The sequence below is a fragment of the Myxine glutinosa genome, chromosome 10 (genome assembly GCF_964187855.1).
Source record: "Myxine glutinosa chromosome 10, kmMyxGlut1.1, whole genome shotgun sequence".
Lineage (NCBI taxonomy): Eukaryota > Metazoa > Chordata > Myxini > Myxiniformes > Myxinidae > Myxine > Myxine glutinosa.
The window spans coordinates 26,259,184-26,277,347 of NC_136270.1; the positions used below are offsets into that span (position 1 = coordinate 26,259,184).

Below are 18,164 nucleotides of genomic sequence, written 5' to 3' on the forward strand. Positions count from 1 at the left end.
ATTATGTTTTCTGGTTGTCCGTCCGGCTGTCTGTCCGTCTGTCCATGATAGGTTTTTGTTACCTCGATAACTTGAGAACGGCTGAAGGGATCCAAGTCAAACTTGGTGCAAATATGTACAATGAGGTAAAGATGAACTGATTAGGTTTTGGGGTCATGGTGTCAAGGGTCAGAGGTAATGTTAGGTAAACATCCTGTTACCGTGATAACTTGTGAACCAGTGATGCGATTTTGACCAAACTTGATAGAAGTATATATCATGGTGCAAAGATGAAATGATTAGATTTCGGAATCAAAGGTCAGAGGTAATGTCAGGTAAAAATTTGATACTTGAGAACAGCTGAAGAGATTTAAATCAAACTTGGTACAAGTATGTATAATGATGTAATAATGTGGGTGGAGGCATGTCGGTTGACGTCACGATGGCATATGATGAAGTTAATCCATTTTTTCTTGCTCTGTCCACGGGCCTAGCAGAAAACACCAACGAGGACATGGAGGGATTGGAGGTGCTGGAACAATTCACCATACTACTATATGACCGTACAAGCAGTATGCTGAACATAGACGAAGCTCGGCAAATGTTGCTCACGAAAAAAGGACGAGCCAAGGATGCAATTCCCCAAACCAAATCAGCCTTGGTGAAACATATAAAGAGGGCTGAGTACTAGTGGCCCAAAGATGTGGTAATCCGAAGGGGCAAGGTCTGGCGAGTATGGTGGATGAGGAAGACACTCAAAATGCAGGTCTTGTTGCAGCTGTAGCGTGGGAGGTATGGGGCCGAGCATTGTCATGCTGCACAAAACACCGGTAGTGAGTAGTCCATGACGTTTTGATCTGATTGCTGGTTTCAGATGATTTTAGGAGGTCACAGTATGATGCACTGGTGACTGTGGCCCCCCTGGGCATGTAACGCTCTACAAGTGGGCCTCTGCTATCCCAGAAGGGCGTCAGCAACACTTTCCCAGCGGACGGCTAAGTGCGGAATTTTTTGGGTTTGGTGAAGTTGAATGGCGCCACTCTTTGCTTGCCCTCTTCTTTTTTGGCTGAAAGTAGTGGACCCAGCTTTCATCCCCAGTCACTACACACTGTAAAAAAGCATCGCCTTCTGTTTCGTAACGTCGCAGAAGTTCTTCACATGCATCCACTCGCCGTTTTTTCAGTTCTGGTGTGAGTTGTCTGGGCACCCACATTGCAGACACGTTGCTGAACCCCAGCACGTTGTGAATGATATGGTGTGCTAAACCATGGCTAATGTTCAATTGGGAGACCACTTCATCCAGCGTAATGCGACGGTTTTCCCTTAGTAAGCACTCAACTTCTGCAACCATTTCTGTTGTGCCGGCTGTGTGAAGCTGGCCCGAGCAAGCAGAATCTGCCACACTGGACACTCCACTTTTAAACTTCCTGTCCCAGTCGTACACCTGCTGCAGCAATAAACATGCGTCACCATATTGCATCTTAATTCTGCGATGGATTTCACTGGGATTGACACCCTCACTTCCCAATAAACGGATGACAGAACGTTGCTCCTCCCTGGTGCATGCTTCTAAGGGAGCCCCTATCTTGGAACTGCTCTACTGATGTCATACGCTCAATGTTGCCAGATCGAAAACAGGCAAACCATGACTCTTACCCATAGATATAACATATGTCGTCTACAATTACATACATTACATTCTCGAATTTATAATCGCCATTTTAAGGTTACTTATTGACTGGTGCTCGTACTTCCCGTCCTTTTTGGTGAGCTTCTAGTTCAGGCATTTGTGCCAAAAGCTGGTGCGTTAGCCTCGTTGAGTTGACAAGTGGTGATTCTACTCCCAGTTGTTCATGTCACTGTTTGTACAGTTTGACCAGATCCACAAGTTTGAATCAGGTGTGCCTATCTAACCGAATGGAGAGGATTAGATAGCATTTGGGACACGAAGTAATTGCTAAATATCGAGTACAAGTTAATTATCTGACACTGAACCCAATGCTGGGTTACACAGCAGTGATGTTACCAGTGTGCCCTGGTAGTGCATTAACATTCACTCTTTTTCATCATTGACCTCTTGCCACAACTCCTGGTTTGTTGACTTTATTAAACTTTTAAGCATTGCCAAATGAAAACCATATAATTCTGATGACTGTATACTAATGATTTGCATGAAGAAAATACTTTTCATTTCTGTAAGTATAAACTGTAAATTTCTGATCAGTGATGACACATACTTTCATCTAAACAACCAGAAATCATGGAAAAGTGTTTTATAGGATTATAATTAGCAAAATCAGTGTCTACATACTTAAAAACATGTACATCCACACTTAGATATTTAAAATAGGATAACAGTATTAATTTCAATGAGGAAAACAATAATTCATTGGATCATTGGTGGCCATCTGAAAAAATAGTGGCAATCTTGGATTTTCAAATGGGTTTCGAGTGATCTATACACGGCAGACGCAATATATCATGACAACTGCAGGAAGACTTTCATGTCTCCATGTTCTGTCTCTGCAGCATCCCGGTCGATGACCGCTGAGGATCTCGATACATCCAGAATTATTTGCGCTGATCTATGAAAACACGCGATTCTATTTTCTGCTTCTTCTGTGCAAGTCCCAAGTTCCTGCACCAACTGTATGGTGTTGCTCAATATAGGATCTGCATCACATGCTTATTGGATATAAACTTCAAAGAGTAAGCAGCACAATGGGAGTATAGAGCTAGGGGAAATAATTGTTTGGTAGCCATTGTACTTTCCATGCATGTTTGCAGCTCTGGCGTATGTTTGCCCATATAGTAAGTTGATGTTAAAGCCAAGCCGAGGTTTGTTCAGCGCTGAAGCTACAGCTTCATATCAGCATCATTTTCAGTCTGTAGGTTGCACAGTTTGCCAAACCTTGTCCAAGCAAAAACCTTATAGATTTGACAATTATTCTCATCAGGTACATTGTATTTTTGTTTTGCTGGTTCTTATGTGCAGAGACATGTTCGTCTGATACGTTTAACTGCCCCCTATTTTGTCGATCCAATTTAAATACTGCATGTTTGTGGCAAGCTGATTCTTGATGTATCGTGAATTTCTCAATTGCTTTCTTCCAGTTGCTAAAACCAGTAGTTGCAGGAGTCTTTCAGCATCAGCTGTGGCACACTGAAAACACACAATTCCTTTTATTTGTGATGAATAATGGAGCCAAGGAAACCACTCGTACCAATGTTGTTGAAAATGCAGGGTTCTGAATTTTTCTGTCCAAGGTGGTATGCTTTGTGCAGGCTCGTGGTTAGAATGGTTGCATCCATCAATAAGTTGAACAGCTGTAAGTGGTGCAACTATTCCCGGAGACGTGGTGGTACTTTTGGCAATTTCCATGCAAGAAGTTTCAGGCCGAGGTGTCACACACGTACAAACGTCAGTTTCTCCCTCAATGGTACAGGACTGAAGCAGTGGCTCCCTTATCTACTCGTGGCTGAAAAGTAATAAAATAAAATAAATCAAACAATTCAACATTGCACACATATTGAATTTTTTTTTCCCCTCTATACTGAACAACAACAAAAAAAAACACACAGGAGTGCATTTCTAGGGTTACTGGTGCTGGCCTATTTAATAATCAACTTTCAATCAATAATAATCAATTTTAGCTCTTTCACGAGCCTCGATTCAGTATACAAAAAAAATAAAAATATCCAGCTGCTGTGTATTGTCGTGTGTCTTTCCTGTAGTGAAGACCTCAGGGTGACAGATGGCCAAATGAGCTTTAACTCCAAGGCGTATAACCAACTATGGCGGTACCTTTTGCATGCGCGGAGGGGTGGGGGTGGGGGTAGCAAGTGCTTACCGGCACGGCCGGATGCGATCCGCGAACCCCCAAACAAATAAACCTACAAGACAAGGAATTAAAAATGTAACAAATAATGGGTTTAATGAAAATAATGGCAGGATAACAAAAATGAATGTACAGTGAACCAATTCCTAATTGAGGCTCCTCCACCAGGACTCGTTTACAACACCAGGGAAAGTTAAATGAAAATAAATAATGTTCCTGCCTGCCGGCACTGAACTTTGGTCTGGATGGCACGAATCGCCACACGGCACATTGAGCCGTGAAGCGGGAGCAAAACTCCTTCCTCCTCCGCTCGTTCTACGCTCCACAAAGCGCCGCTGTTTCTCAAGCGTACACAGCACAAAGCACAGCCGTCACAAAGCCAGCACTGAGAGAGGGAGAGAACGAGACGGACTCTTCCTCTTTACAATTGCACGCAAGCCAGGAATATGACTAGTTAGGCAGCTTAGCAATTTTTGGGGGAACGACTTTACAAAAGGACCATTTTTATTTTAGCGGTTCATTGGACCATATCCAATAGAATTAGGACCGGAGGCAAGACATATACAGTGTTTGACTTTTGCACAAATACGACTCGCACAGCATAATATCGAGCAATGCATTTATGCAAATAAATCATCAGCTATTGGAGTTAGTCTAAAATCGTAAATACATAAATTGCTGGACAAATTACCTTGAACAACATGTTGTCTGTTCTAAAGCTATATTGTCATTACATCCTTGTAGTTGCGTACATGTTAAATATATGAGAGGTGCGCGAGTCACAAGTATAACACATTTGTATAAACACTCGGTATTATATTACTAATTATTATTACATGGAAGCGTAAAATTTATTATGCAGGCATGCATAAGTTTTACAAATAACACTGCATGTAATGAAATAAAAGTTAGCCTCCTTGTTGAAAATATATACATAATTGGTTTTTGTCCTTGGTTTTTGTCCAATAAAAAGGTGAAGAACACTGTATATTTCTTGCCTCCGGTCCTAAATCTATTGGATATGGTCTAATGGACCACCAAAATTAAAATGGCGCTTTTGTCAAGCCGTTCCCCATTTTCGATAAATATGCTGCTAAGCTGCCTGACTAGACCGCCCAGGACAGAAAGAGAATATGCGACTGCTCGCGACGAAACCCAACACAGAGAGAGGGAAATGCGTCCGCCTGCGACCAAAGCCAGGACCGAGATAGGGAAATGCGTATGCGAATGCGACCGCTGTGTGAATAACAGAGAGCAGGAATTGTGACTGCTGTGCGAAGAGCCCGGGCCAAGAGAGAGAACACAAATGCGACTGTTCGTGATCAAGCCCAGAACAAGAGAGAGAAAATGGCGGGACGTGTCCCTTTTTGCTCCGACGCTAGAATGTTCTCTCCGACGTCACCCGCACTCCAATCAACGAGCGCCATCGAATCGTCCCAACTAATCGCCTTTCAGGGTCTGGCCTCATGGCCAGACCTGGCACCCATCGAGAAGATTTGAGCTGGGTGGTGTAGTGGTGTCTGGTATCGTCGGCGATTATGTTATTTTACAATTACGTGCCGATCGCATGGCTGGCCGAGTGTGCTTTATAATAACGAAGGGAAAAATACAGAGGTGATTACACACTGGGAATTTTATCCATATGCCCTAACAAATTAGCATAGCTCCACCCCCCACATGGAGACACATAACGCTTACCCGGACATCCGACCATGACTTGTATACAGGAAGGTGGCTACACGGCATACGGCATGCACTAATCTATAGGATCCTATATGGACTAAGGTATTTCATTGCCTACTCTCATACATGTAAATGTATTCTACCTGACAAAACCAGAGCAATTCGACTGCATCGCCAATATGCCTCCGAGTAGTCCCTGCCCATGACAACAGGTAGATACCCTCATTGGCTGTCCTAAGAATAAACAAGTTTGATTTAAATCCCTTCAGCTGTTCTCAAGTATCAAATTTTTACCAGACATGACATGTTTCACATCGATTGGTGAAGCAGTTTCGGAGAAGGGTTTTTACGGCGTAGCTCATAGGTCAAAGCCATCTAGAATAGTGTTTGTCTGTCCGTATGTATGTATGTATGTATGTGTGTATGTCCCTCACAAACGTACACCAATCAGAGCTGATGATCTGGTCACATGGCAGGGGTGATGTGAGGTGATTAACATCTGTGATGTCGTTACGTCGTATGTCGACTGACTCCACACACCGTCATTTTGATTTATATGCCATCCAGTACAAAATCCTCCTCTTGACATACAAAGCCCTCCATAACCTGGCCCCATCCTACCTGGCTGACCTCCTCTCCAGACACACTCCCACCCGCAACCTCCGCTCTGCTGGTACCAACCTCCTGACCCCCTCCATCCGGACCAAATTCAGATCCTGGGGGGACAGGGCCTTCTCCATCGCTGCTCCCACCCTCTGGAACTCACTACCTCACACCATCAGAGACTCCTCCTCACTCACCACATTCAAAACATCACTAAAGACCCACCTGTTCAACGCTGCATTCAACATTCAACCCACAGCATTTAACCCCTGACTATCTCTTCTCCTTCTCCCTCCTTTTGCTTTAAATATTTCCCTATTGATTCTTGTCTTGTCTTTTTGATTCTTGTCTTATATATATGCCGTATATCGCTGCTGTTTGTTTTCTTGATTCTTGTCTTTTTGCAATTGTTGTTTTCATGTATTGTTATGCATTATGTTTTCCACTCTGTCAAAGCGCCTTTGGGCTTCTGGAAAAGCGCTATACAAAATAAATGAATTATTATTATTATTATTCAGGCCGAACATGTTGTCGAACCTGTCATATATCACAATCGCCATGCTTTACCTTTACGTTTTCCATTCAATGTGAAACACAAACAAACCGATTGTTAAATTGACAATCATTGAAAGGTGTATTGAAAGCATAGGTGTTATGGGTGTTCCAATGACAGTACGTTTAGAACTTAGGCTTCATGTCTTCATGCCTCACATTCAGGCCACTTCGAACAAATTAGCCTAGGTTTCCTAATACAGTAGTATCGTTTTCGTAATAATAATGTTACGTTTGTGGGGGTAGATGAAGGAATCCCATAGTAAAGGTAGGACTGTATAATTATAGCGTGGACGTGTAGGAGAAATCTCGATGTACTTAAGTAGGGAGATTGTAGCTTAAGATTGTTCATGTTTCTTAATACGAGGGGTGAAGCAGTGATAATTAGTTAGGTATGAAGGTTGGTTTTCCCCAATATGTGATTTTCCCTCTGTAATTTTCCCTTTACGTTTTGCTGACAAAGCCAGCCATGAAAACCTCCATTAAACAACAATAATCGTCCACTGCAAGCCAGGCAGGTTCCAGGACACTAAGCCCCGCCTTAATGGACCTCATAAGCAGGCCCTGCCCAGTCGAGGCGGAGAAACAGTGGGCGGTCAAAAAAGGACATGAGACCACGCTCCAAAGTTCATGATTGGCTGAGAGGACCATGGAGTTTCGCCAATTTGATTTCCATTTTGCCACAATAATCGCCATTTTCGGCTGCTCGCCTCGGGAGGAAAAACTGTTTCGGCCATCCCTCATCAGGCGGTCTTAAACGCTGATGACAGGACAATAATAATAACGTTAATAATACATTAAATATAATCGTAACACTTCGATCCCTTTGTCATGACTGAAAAGTTGCTGGATTGAAGTGGTGTATGGTTAGTTCATTGTTGACTCAACATGTAGAATAAACCAGTGTCTCAATGCAATCTCTTCATGTCCATGGTGACATACAGCTTAGAGACTTACAGTATTTCAAAAAATTTAATACTTCCATTATTTGCTAATACTGCTATTCCCACCCAGGTCATACTATCCTCTTCAATTACAGTATCAAACAAGCCCAACTATGCCGCTGTTCGACTTTCGGTCTTGTTTATAAATATCGGCTTTCAAGCAAATTTGACTGCCACACCATATGACATGTGACATAGAAATGTACACTATGCATAATGCATATGCATGGGTAGGGGATCACGTTTGTAAAGTTTCGTGTTGATCGGATAAGATTAGTTTTTCTATCCAAGATGGCTGCCAAACCATGTGACCTACGTCATCATTTTCAAACTATATGCAGCAAGTGTTAGATGACATTTGTAAAGTTTCGTGTCGATAGGGTAAGTGGTTTCTGAGATATAATTATTTAATATTTTCCTTCAATCCAATCTGGCTGCCAAACCATGTGACCTTATGATGTCATAAATTTAATATTTCAATACAAATGGGTCATATATCACATGCATGCAATTTCAGATTTTTAGGATAAGGTATTCGATTAAAACATTTATGGCTGGTATTCCACTTCACCAATGACGTCATCATTATCATACTTTTGTTCCCCATTGGGAGTACTTAACAATGTGCCCAGTTTCAAATTTTTCCATTTAGCAGTTTCTGAGAAATAATTTTTTCTGTGTGTGTGTTTAAACGAAGATGGTTGCCATACCACGTCACCTGTGATGTCACAATTATCATAAAAACATTCTGCATGGGTGTCACTCCTACCCTGAAAGTTTCGTCTCAATTGGACATGTGGTTGCTGAGAAAAACGAGGTTTAGATCGTACGGACGGACGGACGACCCGAAAACATAATGCCTCCGCCCACTTTCGGGAGGGCATTGTGTGAGGGAGGAAGAAGAAGAAGAGCCACCTTTAGAGGCCATTTTTCCCTGCAGAGCTGGGGTTGGCCTTTTCCGGGCACCGTGGTCCCCTTTTTGAAGCAATGTTTTATGGCCAGATGCTCTTCCTGCCGCCAACCCTGTTAGTGCCTCTTGCGACACACAGGGAATTACCAGTGAACTGGTACTCAACTGGAACTGTGTGAGGGAGGGAGGTATAAAAACGTTAAATAGAACAAAGAGAGAAACTTACTCGCTTCGACACTGATATCCATGTTGCTAATGTCATTCAGATAACACTGGTCTTCTGGGGTCCAACGAATTACCCAAACTAGCAACGGTCCCCGCCCTACGGGCGGGGCTTCAATTGGGAAGCCGAAATGAAAAGGCAAAATATCAGAAATTTAAGGCAGAATTTTTTTTTTGTAAACGATTTATATAAACATCCGTCAAATCATATCACACGTAAATCATCAAAATCAAAACAGTATCTTTAGAATTTCAATAAAAGCCACATCACTGTTCATATCGGTAAATATTATTACATTAAAGCGCGGCGTTACGCGCGCTGCTTGTGAGCAAGGAGGAAGCGGACAAGCGGTAACATATAAACGTCTTTATTGTAAGACTACACTGTAACACTGTACTCCTCCGGGCTGGTCGCCCGGGGTATATCATGAGGCCACGCCTACCCCTCGGGCGTGGCCACCGCCCACTTGGTGCGTGGAATGATGTCACCACGCCAGTGGGCTTTTGTGTCCGCCACACGCGCCCCCCCAGAATTCCCGCGCACCTGGAGGGCCAGTTTGCGGGGCAGACGAATGACCCGGCCGAAGCGCCCCCTGGCGATCGGCGGCGTCCGGGGTGCAGGGATGCCAGGTGGGATGCCACTGGCTGCTCCTGGGATGGGTGCAGGACCGGGGGGCGGCGTGGCGGCGGGGCTGGGCGGTGCCGGGGGTCCGCCCGCAGGAGGGCGGCCCCGACGTGGGGGTCGGGCCACTGGCGGTGGATGGTCCACATCGAGGTGGGCCGGCTTGAGGCGGTCTACCGAAACGCGGTCAGGAGTACCGCCGATGTCCAGGGTGAAGTGCTTCGCCCCGGTCTCCAGCACGCGGAAAGGCCCGTCGTACGGGGGCCGCAGTGGTGTCCGATGGGCATCGTGGCGGACGAAGACGTACTCCGCCGTGCGAAGCTCCGGGGCGACGTGCGTCGGTGGGTGCCCGTGGCATGCCGTTGGCACCGGGGCGAACCTCTGGGCGGTCTCTTGCAGAGCGGAGCGCTGCTGTGCCGCGGACCATGGTGCCGTGGAGTCGGGGAGGAACTCGCCCGGCACCCGCAGCGGTTGCCCGAAGACCAACTCCGCCGCGGATGCGCGCAGGTCCTCCTTGGGCGCCGTCCGGAGGCCCAGCAGGACCCAGGGGAGCCTGTCGACCCAGCCGCCGTCGCGGAGGGTGGCCCGGAGCGCGGCCTTCAATGAGCGGTGAAATCGCTCACACAGGCCGTTAGCCTGGGGGTGGTAGGCCGTGGTTCGGTGCAGCCGGACCCCGAGCCCCTGCGCAACCGCCCCCCAGAGCTCCGAGGTGAACTGGGGGCCGCGGTCGGATGAGATGTCTGAGGGGGCGCCGAACCGGGCGACCCAGGTGGCGATGAAAGCCTGCGCGACATCGGCCGCCGTTGTCGACGCCAAGGGCACGGCCTCCGGCCACCGGGTGGTGCGGTCCACCATGGTGAGGACGTGGGTGAAACCCCGCGAGGGGGGCAGAGGTCCCACCAGGTCCACGTGGACGTGGTCAAACCGGCGTTCCGGCACCGTGAACGGGGCCAACGGGGCCTGGGTGTGCCGGTGCACCTTGGCGCGCTGGCACGCGAGGCATGTCCTGGCCCAGCCGCGGACGGCCTTCCGGAGGCCATGCCAGACGAACTTGTCGGCGATCAGCCTTTGGGAGGCCCTCGCGCCCGGGTGGGACAGGCCGTGGATGGCGTCAAACACCTGGCGCTGCCAGCCCGCGGGCACAATGGGGCGAGGACGCCCGAGGGAGACGTCGCACAAGAGGGCCGCGCCCGCGCCGTCGAACGGCACCTCGGTGACGCGGAGGCCCGTGACGGCGGTCCGCAAGGCCTGGACGTCGGGGTCAGCGGCCTGGTCCGCTGCCATCCGGGCATAGTCGATGCCGAGGTGGACTGCGTGGGCGACGGCCCGGGAAAGGCAATCCGCCACCGGGTTGTCCTTCCCCGCGACGTGCTGGATGTCCGTCGTGTACTCGGACACGGCCGAGAGGTGACGCTGCTGCCGGGCCGACCACGGCTCGGTGACCTTGCCCATCGCGAAGATCAGCGGCTTGTGGTCGACGAAGGCAGTGAACGCCCGGCCCTCGAGCAGATGGCGGAAGTGCCTGACCGCCAAGTGAAGTCCGAGCAACTCGCGGTCGAAGGTACTGTAACGGCGTTCGGGCGGGCGAAGCTGCCGGCTAAAGAACGCCAGCGGTTGCCAAGCTCCACGCACCCATTGCTCGTGCACCGCGCCCACCGCGTAGTCCGAGGCATCGGTGGTGAGGGCGATCGGTGCATCGGGCGCCGGGTGCGCGAGCATGGTGGCGTTAGCCAGGGCGAGCTTCGCGCCCGTGAACGCCGTGTCCATCTGCTCGGTCCAGGTAACGTCGCCTTTGCCCGGCTTACCTCGGAGAGCTTCGTGCAGGGGGCGCAGGAGCTGGGCGATACGGGGCAGGAACCGATGGTAAAAGTTCACCATGCCCAGGAACTCCTGCAGCCCTCTGATCGTGCGGGGGCGCGGAAACCCCTTCACCGCCTCCACCTTGGCCGGCAGGGGGACGGCTCCGTGCCTGGTGACACGGTGCCCCAGAAAATCGATTGTGGCGGCGCCGAACCGGCACTTTGCGGGGTTCACAATCAGGCCATGCTGGCCCAGGCGTTCGAAGAGCGTGCGGAGGTGGCGTAGGTGCTCTTCGCGGGACGCGCTGGCGACGAGGATATCGTCCAGGTAGACGTAGACAAAATCCAAGTCACGCAGGACGCTGTCCATCAGTCGCTGGAACGCCTGAGCCGCATTCTTCAGACCGAAGGGCATGCGCAGGAACTCGAAGAGTCCGAATGGCGTGATGACCGCCGTCTTCGGGACGTCCTCCGGCCTGACGGGGACCTGATGGTAGCCGCGTATGAGGTCCACCTTCGAGAAGAAGGACCTGCCCGCCAAACGGGCGGAAAAGTCCTGAATGTGGGGGACGGGGTAGCGGTCGGGAGTCGTGGCGTCATTGAGACGGCGATAGTCCCCGCACGGTCGCCATCCCCCGCCGGGCTTCGGCACGATGTGCAGCGGCGACGCCCAAGCGCTCTCTGAGCGCCGAACGATGCCGAGTCGCTCCAGGGTAGCGAACTCCGCTTTTGCCACCGCCAGCTTCGTCGGCTCGAGGCGGCGTGCCCGGGCGTAGACCGGTGGCCCGACGGTGGGGATGTGATGGGCCACCCCGTGCTTGACGGCCCCCGCCGAGAAGGTGGGCCGCGTGAGGGCCGGGAAGCCGGCGAGGAGGCGGGTGAATGCATCCGCTGCCGGAAGCGTACAGACCAACGTGGCCGGAACCGAATCGTTCGGCAAGCCACTTGGCAAGCCGCTCGTTGAGCTGGGCAACGCACATGCGAGCGAGCTGAACGTCTCGGCCTGGACAAGCCGTCTGCGCTTGACGTCGACCAGGAGCCCATTAGCGCACAGGAAGTCCGCGCCAAGCAGTGCCATGGGCACGTCGGCGGTGACGAACGTCCATCGGAAAACCTGCCCTCCAAACCGCAGAGAGAGGCAGCGTTTTCCGTACGTACGGATGGGCGTCCCGTTCGCGGCAAGCAGCGCGGGGCCCCCACCCGCGGCGTGCTTGTCTGACGTGCCGGCGGGAATGACACTCACCTGTGCTCCCGTGTCGCACAGGTAACGGCGCCCGGAGAAGGTGTCCGTTATGAACAGCAGGCTGCTCGAACGGCCGGCGCTCATCGCCACAATTGAGCGCCGGCCCGGGCGTTTCCCGACCCGTTGAAGGAGCACGGCGGATGACACCGCCGAGCTTCGTGGCCGAACTTGGCGTGGAACCAGCACCAGGTGGTGGAGCTGGAGGAGCGCGGCTGGCTCCGCCAGGCCGGTGGAGTCGACGGGTTTCCCCGCAGTGGCGGTTTTCGCCGCGGCGGTGGGCGGGGCGTGGCGGCGTTCACGAGGTGCGTATCAGCATGCTGCTGAAACTCAGCGTGCTGTAGAAGATGATGCTGTGGAACAGCAGCGTCGAAGGCCGTGACGGCCACGCCAACGCTCGCCCGCGTGTCCGAAGCGGCGAAGTACTTGTCCGCCTCGGCCGCCAATGCTCGGGGTTCCGTTAGCCCGGTCCCGGCCAACGCGAGGCGAACCTGCGCTGGAAGTTGGCGACGGAAAAGCGCCCGGAATAGCGAACCGGGGGCTTCGTCGCCCAACAGTGACAGCATATGGTCCATTCGGATCGACGGGCGCGTCTCACCGAGCTCGGGGAGATCCAGGAGGCGGTCGGCCCGTGCGTCGTCCGTGAGGCTGAACGTGGCTAGGAGTAGCCGCTTGAGTGCCTCGTACTTGTGGCCGTCCGGTGGGTGGCGAAGGACGGACACAACTCGAGCGGCCGTGCCGGGCCCGAGGGAGGCGACGACGTGGCAGTAGCGCGTGTCATCGCCGGTGAGGTGCCGAAGCTGAAATTGGGCTTCGGCCTGGACGAACCAGACTTCGGCCTGAGCCTCCCAAAATTCCGGAAGTTTGACGAAGGCGGCCATGGCGATGGCGTCGCGTGTGGAAGGATCGCTCCGGCAGATCCAACGTCGAGGGTCACCAGTAAAGCGCGGCGTTACGCGCGCTGCTTGTGAGCAAGGAGGAAGCGGACAAGCGGTAACATATAAACGTCTTTATTGTAAGACTACACTGTAACACTGTACTCCTCCGGGCTGGTCGCCCGGGGTATATCATGAGGCCACGCCTACCCCTCGGGCGTGGCCACCGCCCACTTGGTGCGTGGAATGATGTCACCACGCCAGTGGGCTTTTGTGTCCGCCACAACATCGTGTTTCAAATTGTGATATAAACTTTTCTTTAGGGAAAAGAATTGAATGATTTTGTACCTCTTCTTCAGCTTAGAACTTCAGGATAGACGACATTGCTGATAAAAGTTCCTTTTCTCTCTTTGAAGTTCTTGGCAAACATTTTTATATTGTCACTGCTGCCAATGCGACTCATGGCGACATAAAGCTGTCCATGGCTGAAGAAATCTGTCTTTTGGTAGATGCCTACCTTTTGTAATGTCTGACCTTGAACCTTGTTACTGGTCATTGCAAAGCAGAGTCGGACAGGGAATTGTTTTCGCTGCATCTGGAAGGAGAACAGGTTTTCAGATGGAATGATTGGAATCCTCGGTATGAAGATCTTGTTTCCAGCATGAGACCCAGTAGCTAGTGTCGCATCGATGAGATTCGGCATCAGGTGTCCACAATGTAACGACTCCCATTGCAGTGGCCATTTTTAGGGTCAATGTTTCGCAGCAGCATGATCGGAGCTCCCTTCTTGAGGCAGAAGAGCATACCGAGGATTCCAATCATTCCATCCAAAAACCTGTTCCCCTTCCAGATGCAGCGAAAACAATTCCCTGTCCGACTCTGCTTTGCAATGACCAGTACCTAACAAGGCTCAATCAAAGTCAGACATTAAAAAAGGTAGGCATCTACCTAAAGACAGATTTCTTCAGCCATGGACAGCTTTACGTCGCCATGAGTCGTGTTGGCAGCAGTGACAATATAAAAATGTTTGCCAAGAACTTCAAAGAGAGAAAAGAAACTTTTATCAGCAATGTCGCCTATCCTGAAGTTCTAAGCTGAAGAAGAGGTACAAAATCATTCAATTCTTTTCCCTAAAGAAAAGTTGATATCACGATTTGAAACACGATGTACCGGTAATAATAGCCGGCGAAGCCGGTGAACGACAGTCACACATTGCTGTTGAAACGGCGCTATCGTCTGATCTGTCGGCACTGATCTTACTGCAAGCTAACTTCTTCTGGTGGAGGAAGCCGCAGTGCCTGGAGAGAACCAGTCCTGAAAGCAACTGAAGTTAGAGGACTACACACATACTGTGAAAACATATATTAAGCCCAGTTAAAATTTCTTAAAATAGGCCCGAAGCTAGCACATCGTATCGTTACTTCCTTAAGCTTCTTGTGACATTTATTGTATGTAGGTATTGGGGAGGACTGTCTGCTCTTCTCTTTTACCAAGTCTTACCAGGTACGGTACCTACTACACCTACCTACTACCAACTACCTAACCCACTGATGCCATCGTGATGGGTAAAATAGTGGCAAGAGGCTTTGGCTTCACCAGTTCATTGCGGCTTTGCAGTCGGGTACTAGTAGCCGGCGAAGCCGGTGTTGTCAATAAACGCGTACGTATTATGTCGAAAACCTGATTATGCTGTATCCCTTGGCTTGAGAATTCCGAAGCGCAATGGAGGCCGCCATCTTGCGGATGCGGAAGTATGCATAACAAATTGAAAAACGTTCAATAGGAGTTTCTTTCACCCGTCGTTGTTTGATTCACAATCTTATGCACCTCTAATTTATAATTAAAATACTTTAAGACCAACCTCGGCCCGCACGGGCCTGGTTATCTTCAACGAAAGGCGTCACCAAACACCGGAACCAATGAGATTCGAGCATTTGAAAAAATATTTGTAAAACCAAATCACGCAATGTAGGCCGCCATTGACCGGATGCGGAAGTTTGCATAAAACAATTGCGAAAAAGTTCAATAGGAGTTTGTTTCACCCGTCGTTGTTTGATTCACAATCTAATGCACCTCTAATGTGTAATTAAAATACGTTAAGACCAACCTCGTTATCTTCAACGAAAATCGTCACCAAACACCGGAACCAATGAGATTCGAGCATTTGAAAAATATATTTTTAAAGCTTATTACGCGTTTCGGACGCTGAAAACGGCGTCAAATATTCTAAAATAGACGAAGAATTATTTTTTAGAAATCTCGCAGCTGTAGGGGATAGTTTTTCACGGCCGGAAATATCCGAAGTTGAGACGGAATTCACCGAATTAATCAAGAAGTAAATTTTATCAATTTTGATCTCATCCAGAATGCAAATGGTACCTACTACACCTACTACACCTACTACACCGACGGTACCTACTACACCTACCTACTACCAACTACGTAACCTACTGATGCCATAGTGATGGGTAAAATAGCGGCAAGAGGCTTTGGCTTCGCCGGCTCATTGCGGCTTTGCAGTCGGGTACTAGTAGCCGGCGAAGCCGGTGTTGTGAATGAACGCGTACGTATTATGTTGAAAAGCCAGATTTTGCTGGATCCCTTGAGAATTTCGAAGCTTTGACGCACCAAATCGCTCAATGGAGGCCGCCATCTTCCGGATGCGGAAGTATGCATAACAAATTGAAAAAGTTCAATAGGAGTTTGTTTCACCCATCTTTTTTTGATTCACCATCTTATGCACCTCTAATTTGTAATTAAAATACTTTAAGACCAACCTCGGCCCGCACGGGCCTGGTTATCTTCAACGAAAATCGTCACCAAACACCGGAACCAATGAGATTCGAGCATTTGAAAAAATATTTCAAAAACCAAATCACTCCATGGGGGCCGCCATCTTCCGGATGCGGAAGTATGCATAAAAAAATTGCGAAAAAGTTCAATAGGAGTTTGTTTCACCCGTCTTTTTTTGATTCACAATCTTATGCACCTCTAATTTGTAATTAAAATACTTTAAGACCAACCTCGTTCCCCGGGCCCGCACGGGCCCTGGTTATATTCAACGAAAATTGTCACTAATTACCGGAACCAATGAGATTCGAGCATTTGAAAAAATATTTCAAAAAAGCTTTTTACCGCGTTTCGGACGCTGAAAACAGCGTCAAATATTCTAAAATTGACGAAGAATTATTTTTTAGAAATCTCGCGGCCGTAGGGCATAGTTTTTCAAGGCCAGAAATATCCGAAGTTGAGACGGAAATCACCGAATTAATCAAGAAGGAAATTTTATAAATTTTAATCTCATCCAGAATGCAAATGGTGTCATTTTGAACTAGGTACGGTACCTACTACACCTACCTACTACCAACTACTTAACCTACTGATGCCATAGTGATGGATAAAATAGCGGCAAGAGGCTTTGGCTTCGCCGGCTCATTGCGGCTTTGTAGTCGGGTACTAGTACTTACCGATATGAACAGTGATGTGGCTTTTATTGAAATTCTGAAGATACTGTTTTGATTTTGATGATTTACATGTGATATGATTTGACGGATGTTTATATGAATTGTTTAAAAGAAAAAATTTCTGCCTTCAATTTCTGATATTTTGCCTTTTCATTTCGGCTTCCTAATTGAAGCCCCGCCCTTAGGGCGGGTACCGTTGCTCGTTTGGGTAAATTCACTTAAATTTGGGTACATTTGGGTAATTCGTCTGACCGATAAACAAACAATCAAAGGGTTCTCACCGTGTATGTCGCCTATTTATTTCCTTTGTAGTCATTTTAAATGTGGTAACTTTGTGGCCATTTAATTGGGGAAATCTACAGAGAGAGAAAAAAATTGCTTGTGTCGTGTTTGGTAATACGTACTGCGTAGTGCGTAGTGACGTGTAGGGGCGTGGCTTCGGTGGTTGATGGCGGCTCGTCATGATGGTCGTGTGGTCTGTGAGAGCTTGGTATTGTCTTTAATAAACCACTTGATTGAAGGAGATTCCTGAACTTACTACAGCTAGGGCGTCCGCATAGCTTTGTACTCTAACTTTCCACACCTTAATCATCATCCTCTTCTTCCTCATCTTCTTTTTCTGTTTCTTTATTCCTCTTCCTCTTCGTATTTTTCTTCATCGTCCGTCCTTTTCTTCTTCTTCTGCTCCTTCCATTTACCTCCTCTTCTTCTTACGGTTTCTAAACATGACGAAAACAGTTTTTTTATTTGATTTTTTAACGAAATTCAAATTGATTAATTAGTGTTCTCCATTTTCTCATAATAAAGGTTTGTTAAAAATTTGATGACAAAAGCTCAAATGGTAAAGTAGAAAGTATCTCAAAATGCAAGTGGACAAAATAAATAAATAACACGGAATTGACGGAAGTGATGTTAAAAACGCGGGAGTTTTGCTCATTGCTCTGTGCGGCGGACAATCTATAAGTATAAATAAGGCACATTTGTACTTACTGTGAAGGCAAAAATATAACTGTTGATAGCGTTATGAAATGGCGCTGGAACCCCACCTCTGTAACTCTCTGTAACGTTTGGACATGCATCCTCAAACCTCAAACGTTACGTATTTTTGGATGTCCCCACACCCATACCATACAAACACCACACAAAATATATTTATCCTGGTGACGGTCTGCAATCTCTGATTGCTCTTTCTAGTTCTCTTGGCAATTTAGTGCGACATTCGTCCAAGGACGCAGTAAGATCCCATTGAAATTTCGTGGTACATTTGCTTTCGGGTGTATAGCTGTGATTTATCGAGTGAAGCTGGTTCCAGTTTTTTTCCACTTGCTGTTATTTTGTTCATCCCTTTGAAGTGAAATTTATATAGGACGATATATCTGTTTCACAAAATAATTATACACAAAATATACAAGAATATAATAAAATTCTGACA

The 18,164-nt window shown here is 48.2% G+C and overlaps 1 protein-coding gene and 1 long non-coding RNA gene across 6 annotated transcripts in view; one reads left to right on the forward strand and one right to left on the reverse strand.

Annotated features, from left to right (window-relative positions):
• Positions 1 to 2,068: 2,068 nt before the first annotated feature.
• LOC144888212 (uncharacterized) lies at positions 2,069 to 17,791 on the reverse strand. Its single transcript, XR_013624688.1, has 5 exons — positions 17,723 to 17,791; positions 17,137 to 17,451; positions 8,516 to 8,681; positions 3,831 to 4,203; positions 2,069 to 3,458 (listed from the first exon to the last, which is right to left on the reverse strand). It is a non-coding gene; the product is annotated as an uncharacterized LOC144888212 (long non-coding RNA).
• LOC144894007 (EP300-interacting inhibitor of differentiation 3-like) overlaps positions 17,150 to 18,164 on the forward strand; it is a 74,872-nt gene continuing 73,857 nt past the window's right edge. The window contains exon 1 of one of the 5 annotated variants that reach the window (XM_078785472.1): positions 17,150 to 17,222. Coding sequence is in view for 1 of the 5 variants with exons in the window: in XM_078785471.1 (XP_078641597.1) it covers positions 17,181 to 17,211 (31 nt within the window). In the remaining 4 variants the exon portion in view is untranslated. The remainder of the gene's footprint in view (positions 17,223 to 18,164) is intronic. The other 4 variants (XM_078785473.1, XM_078785469.1, XM_078785470.1 and 1 more) reach the window with 4 other exon arrangements.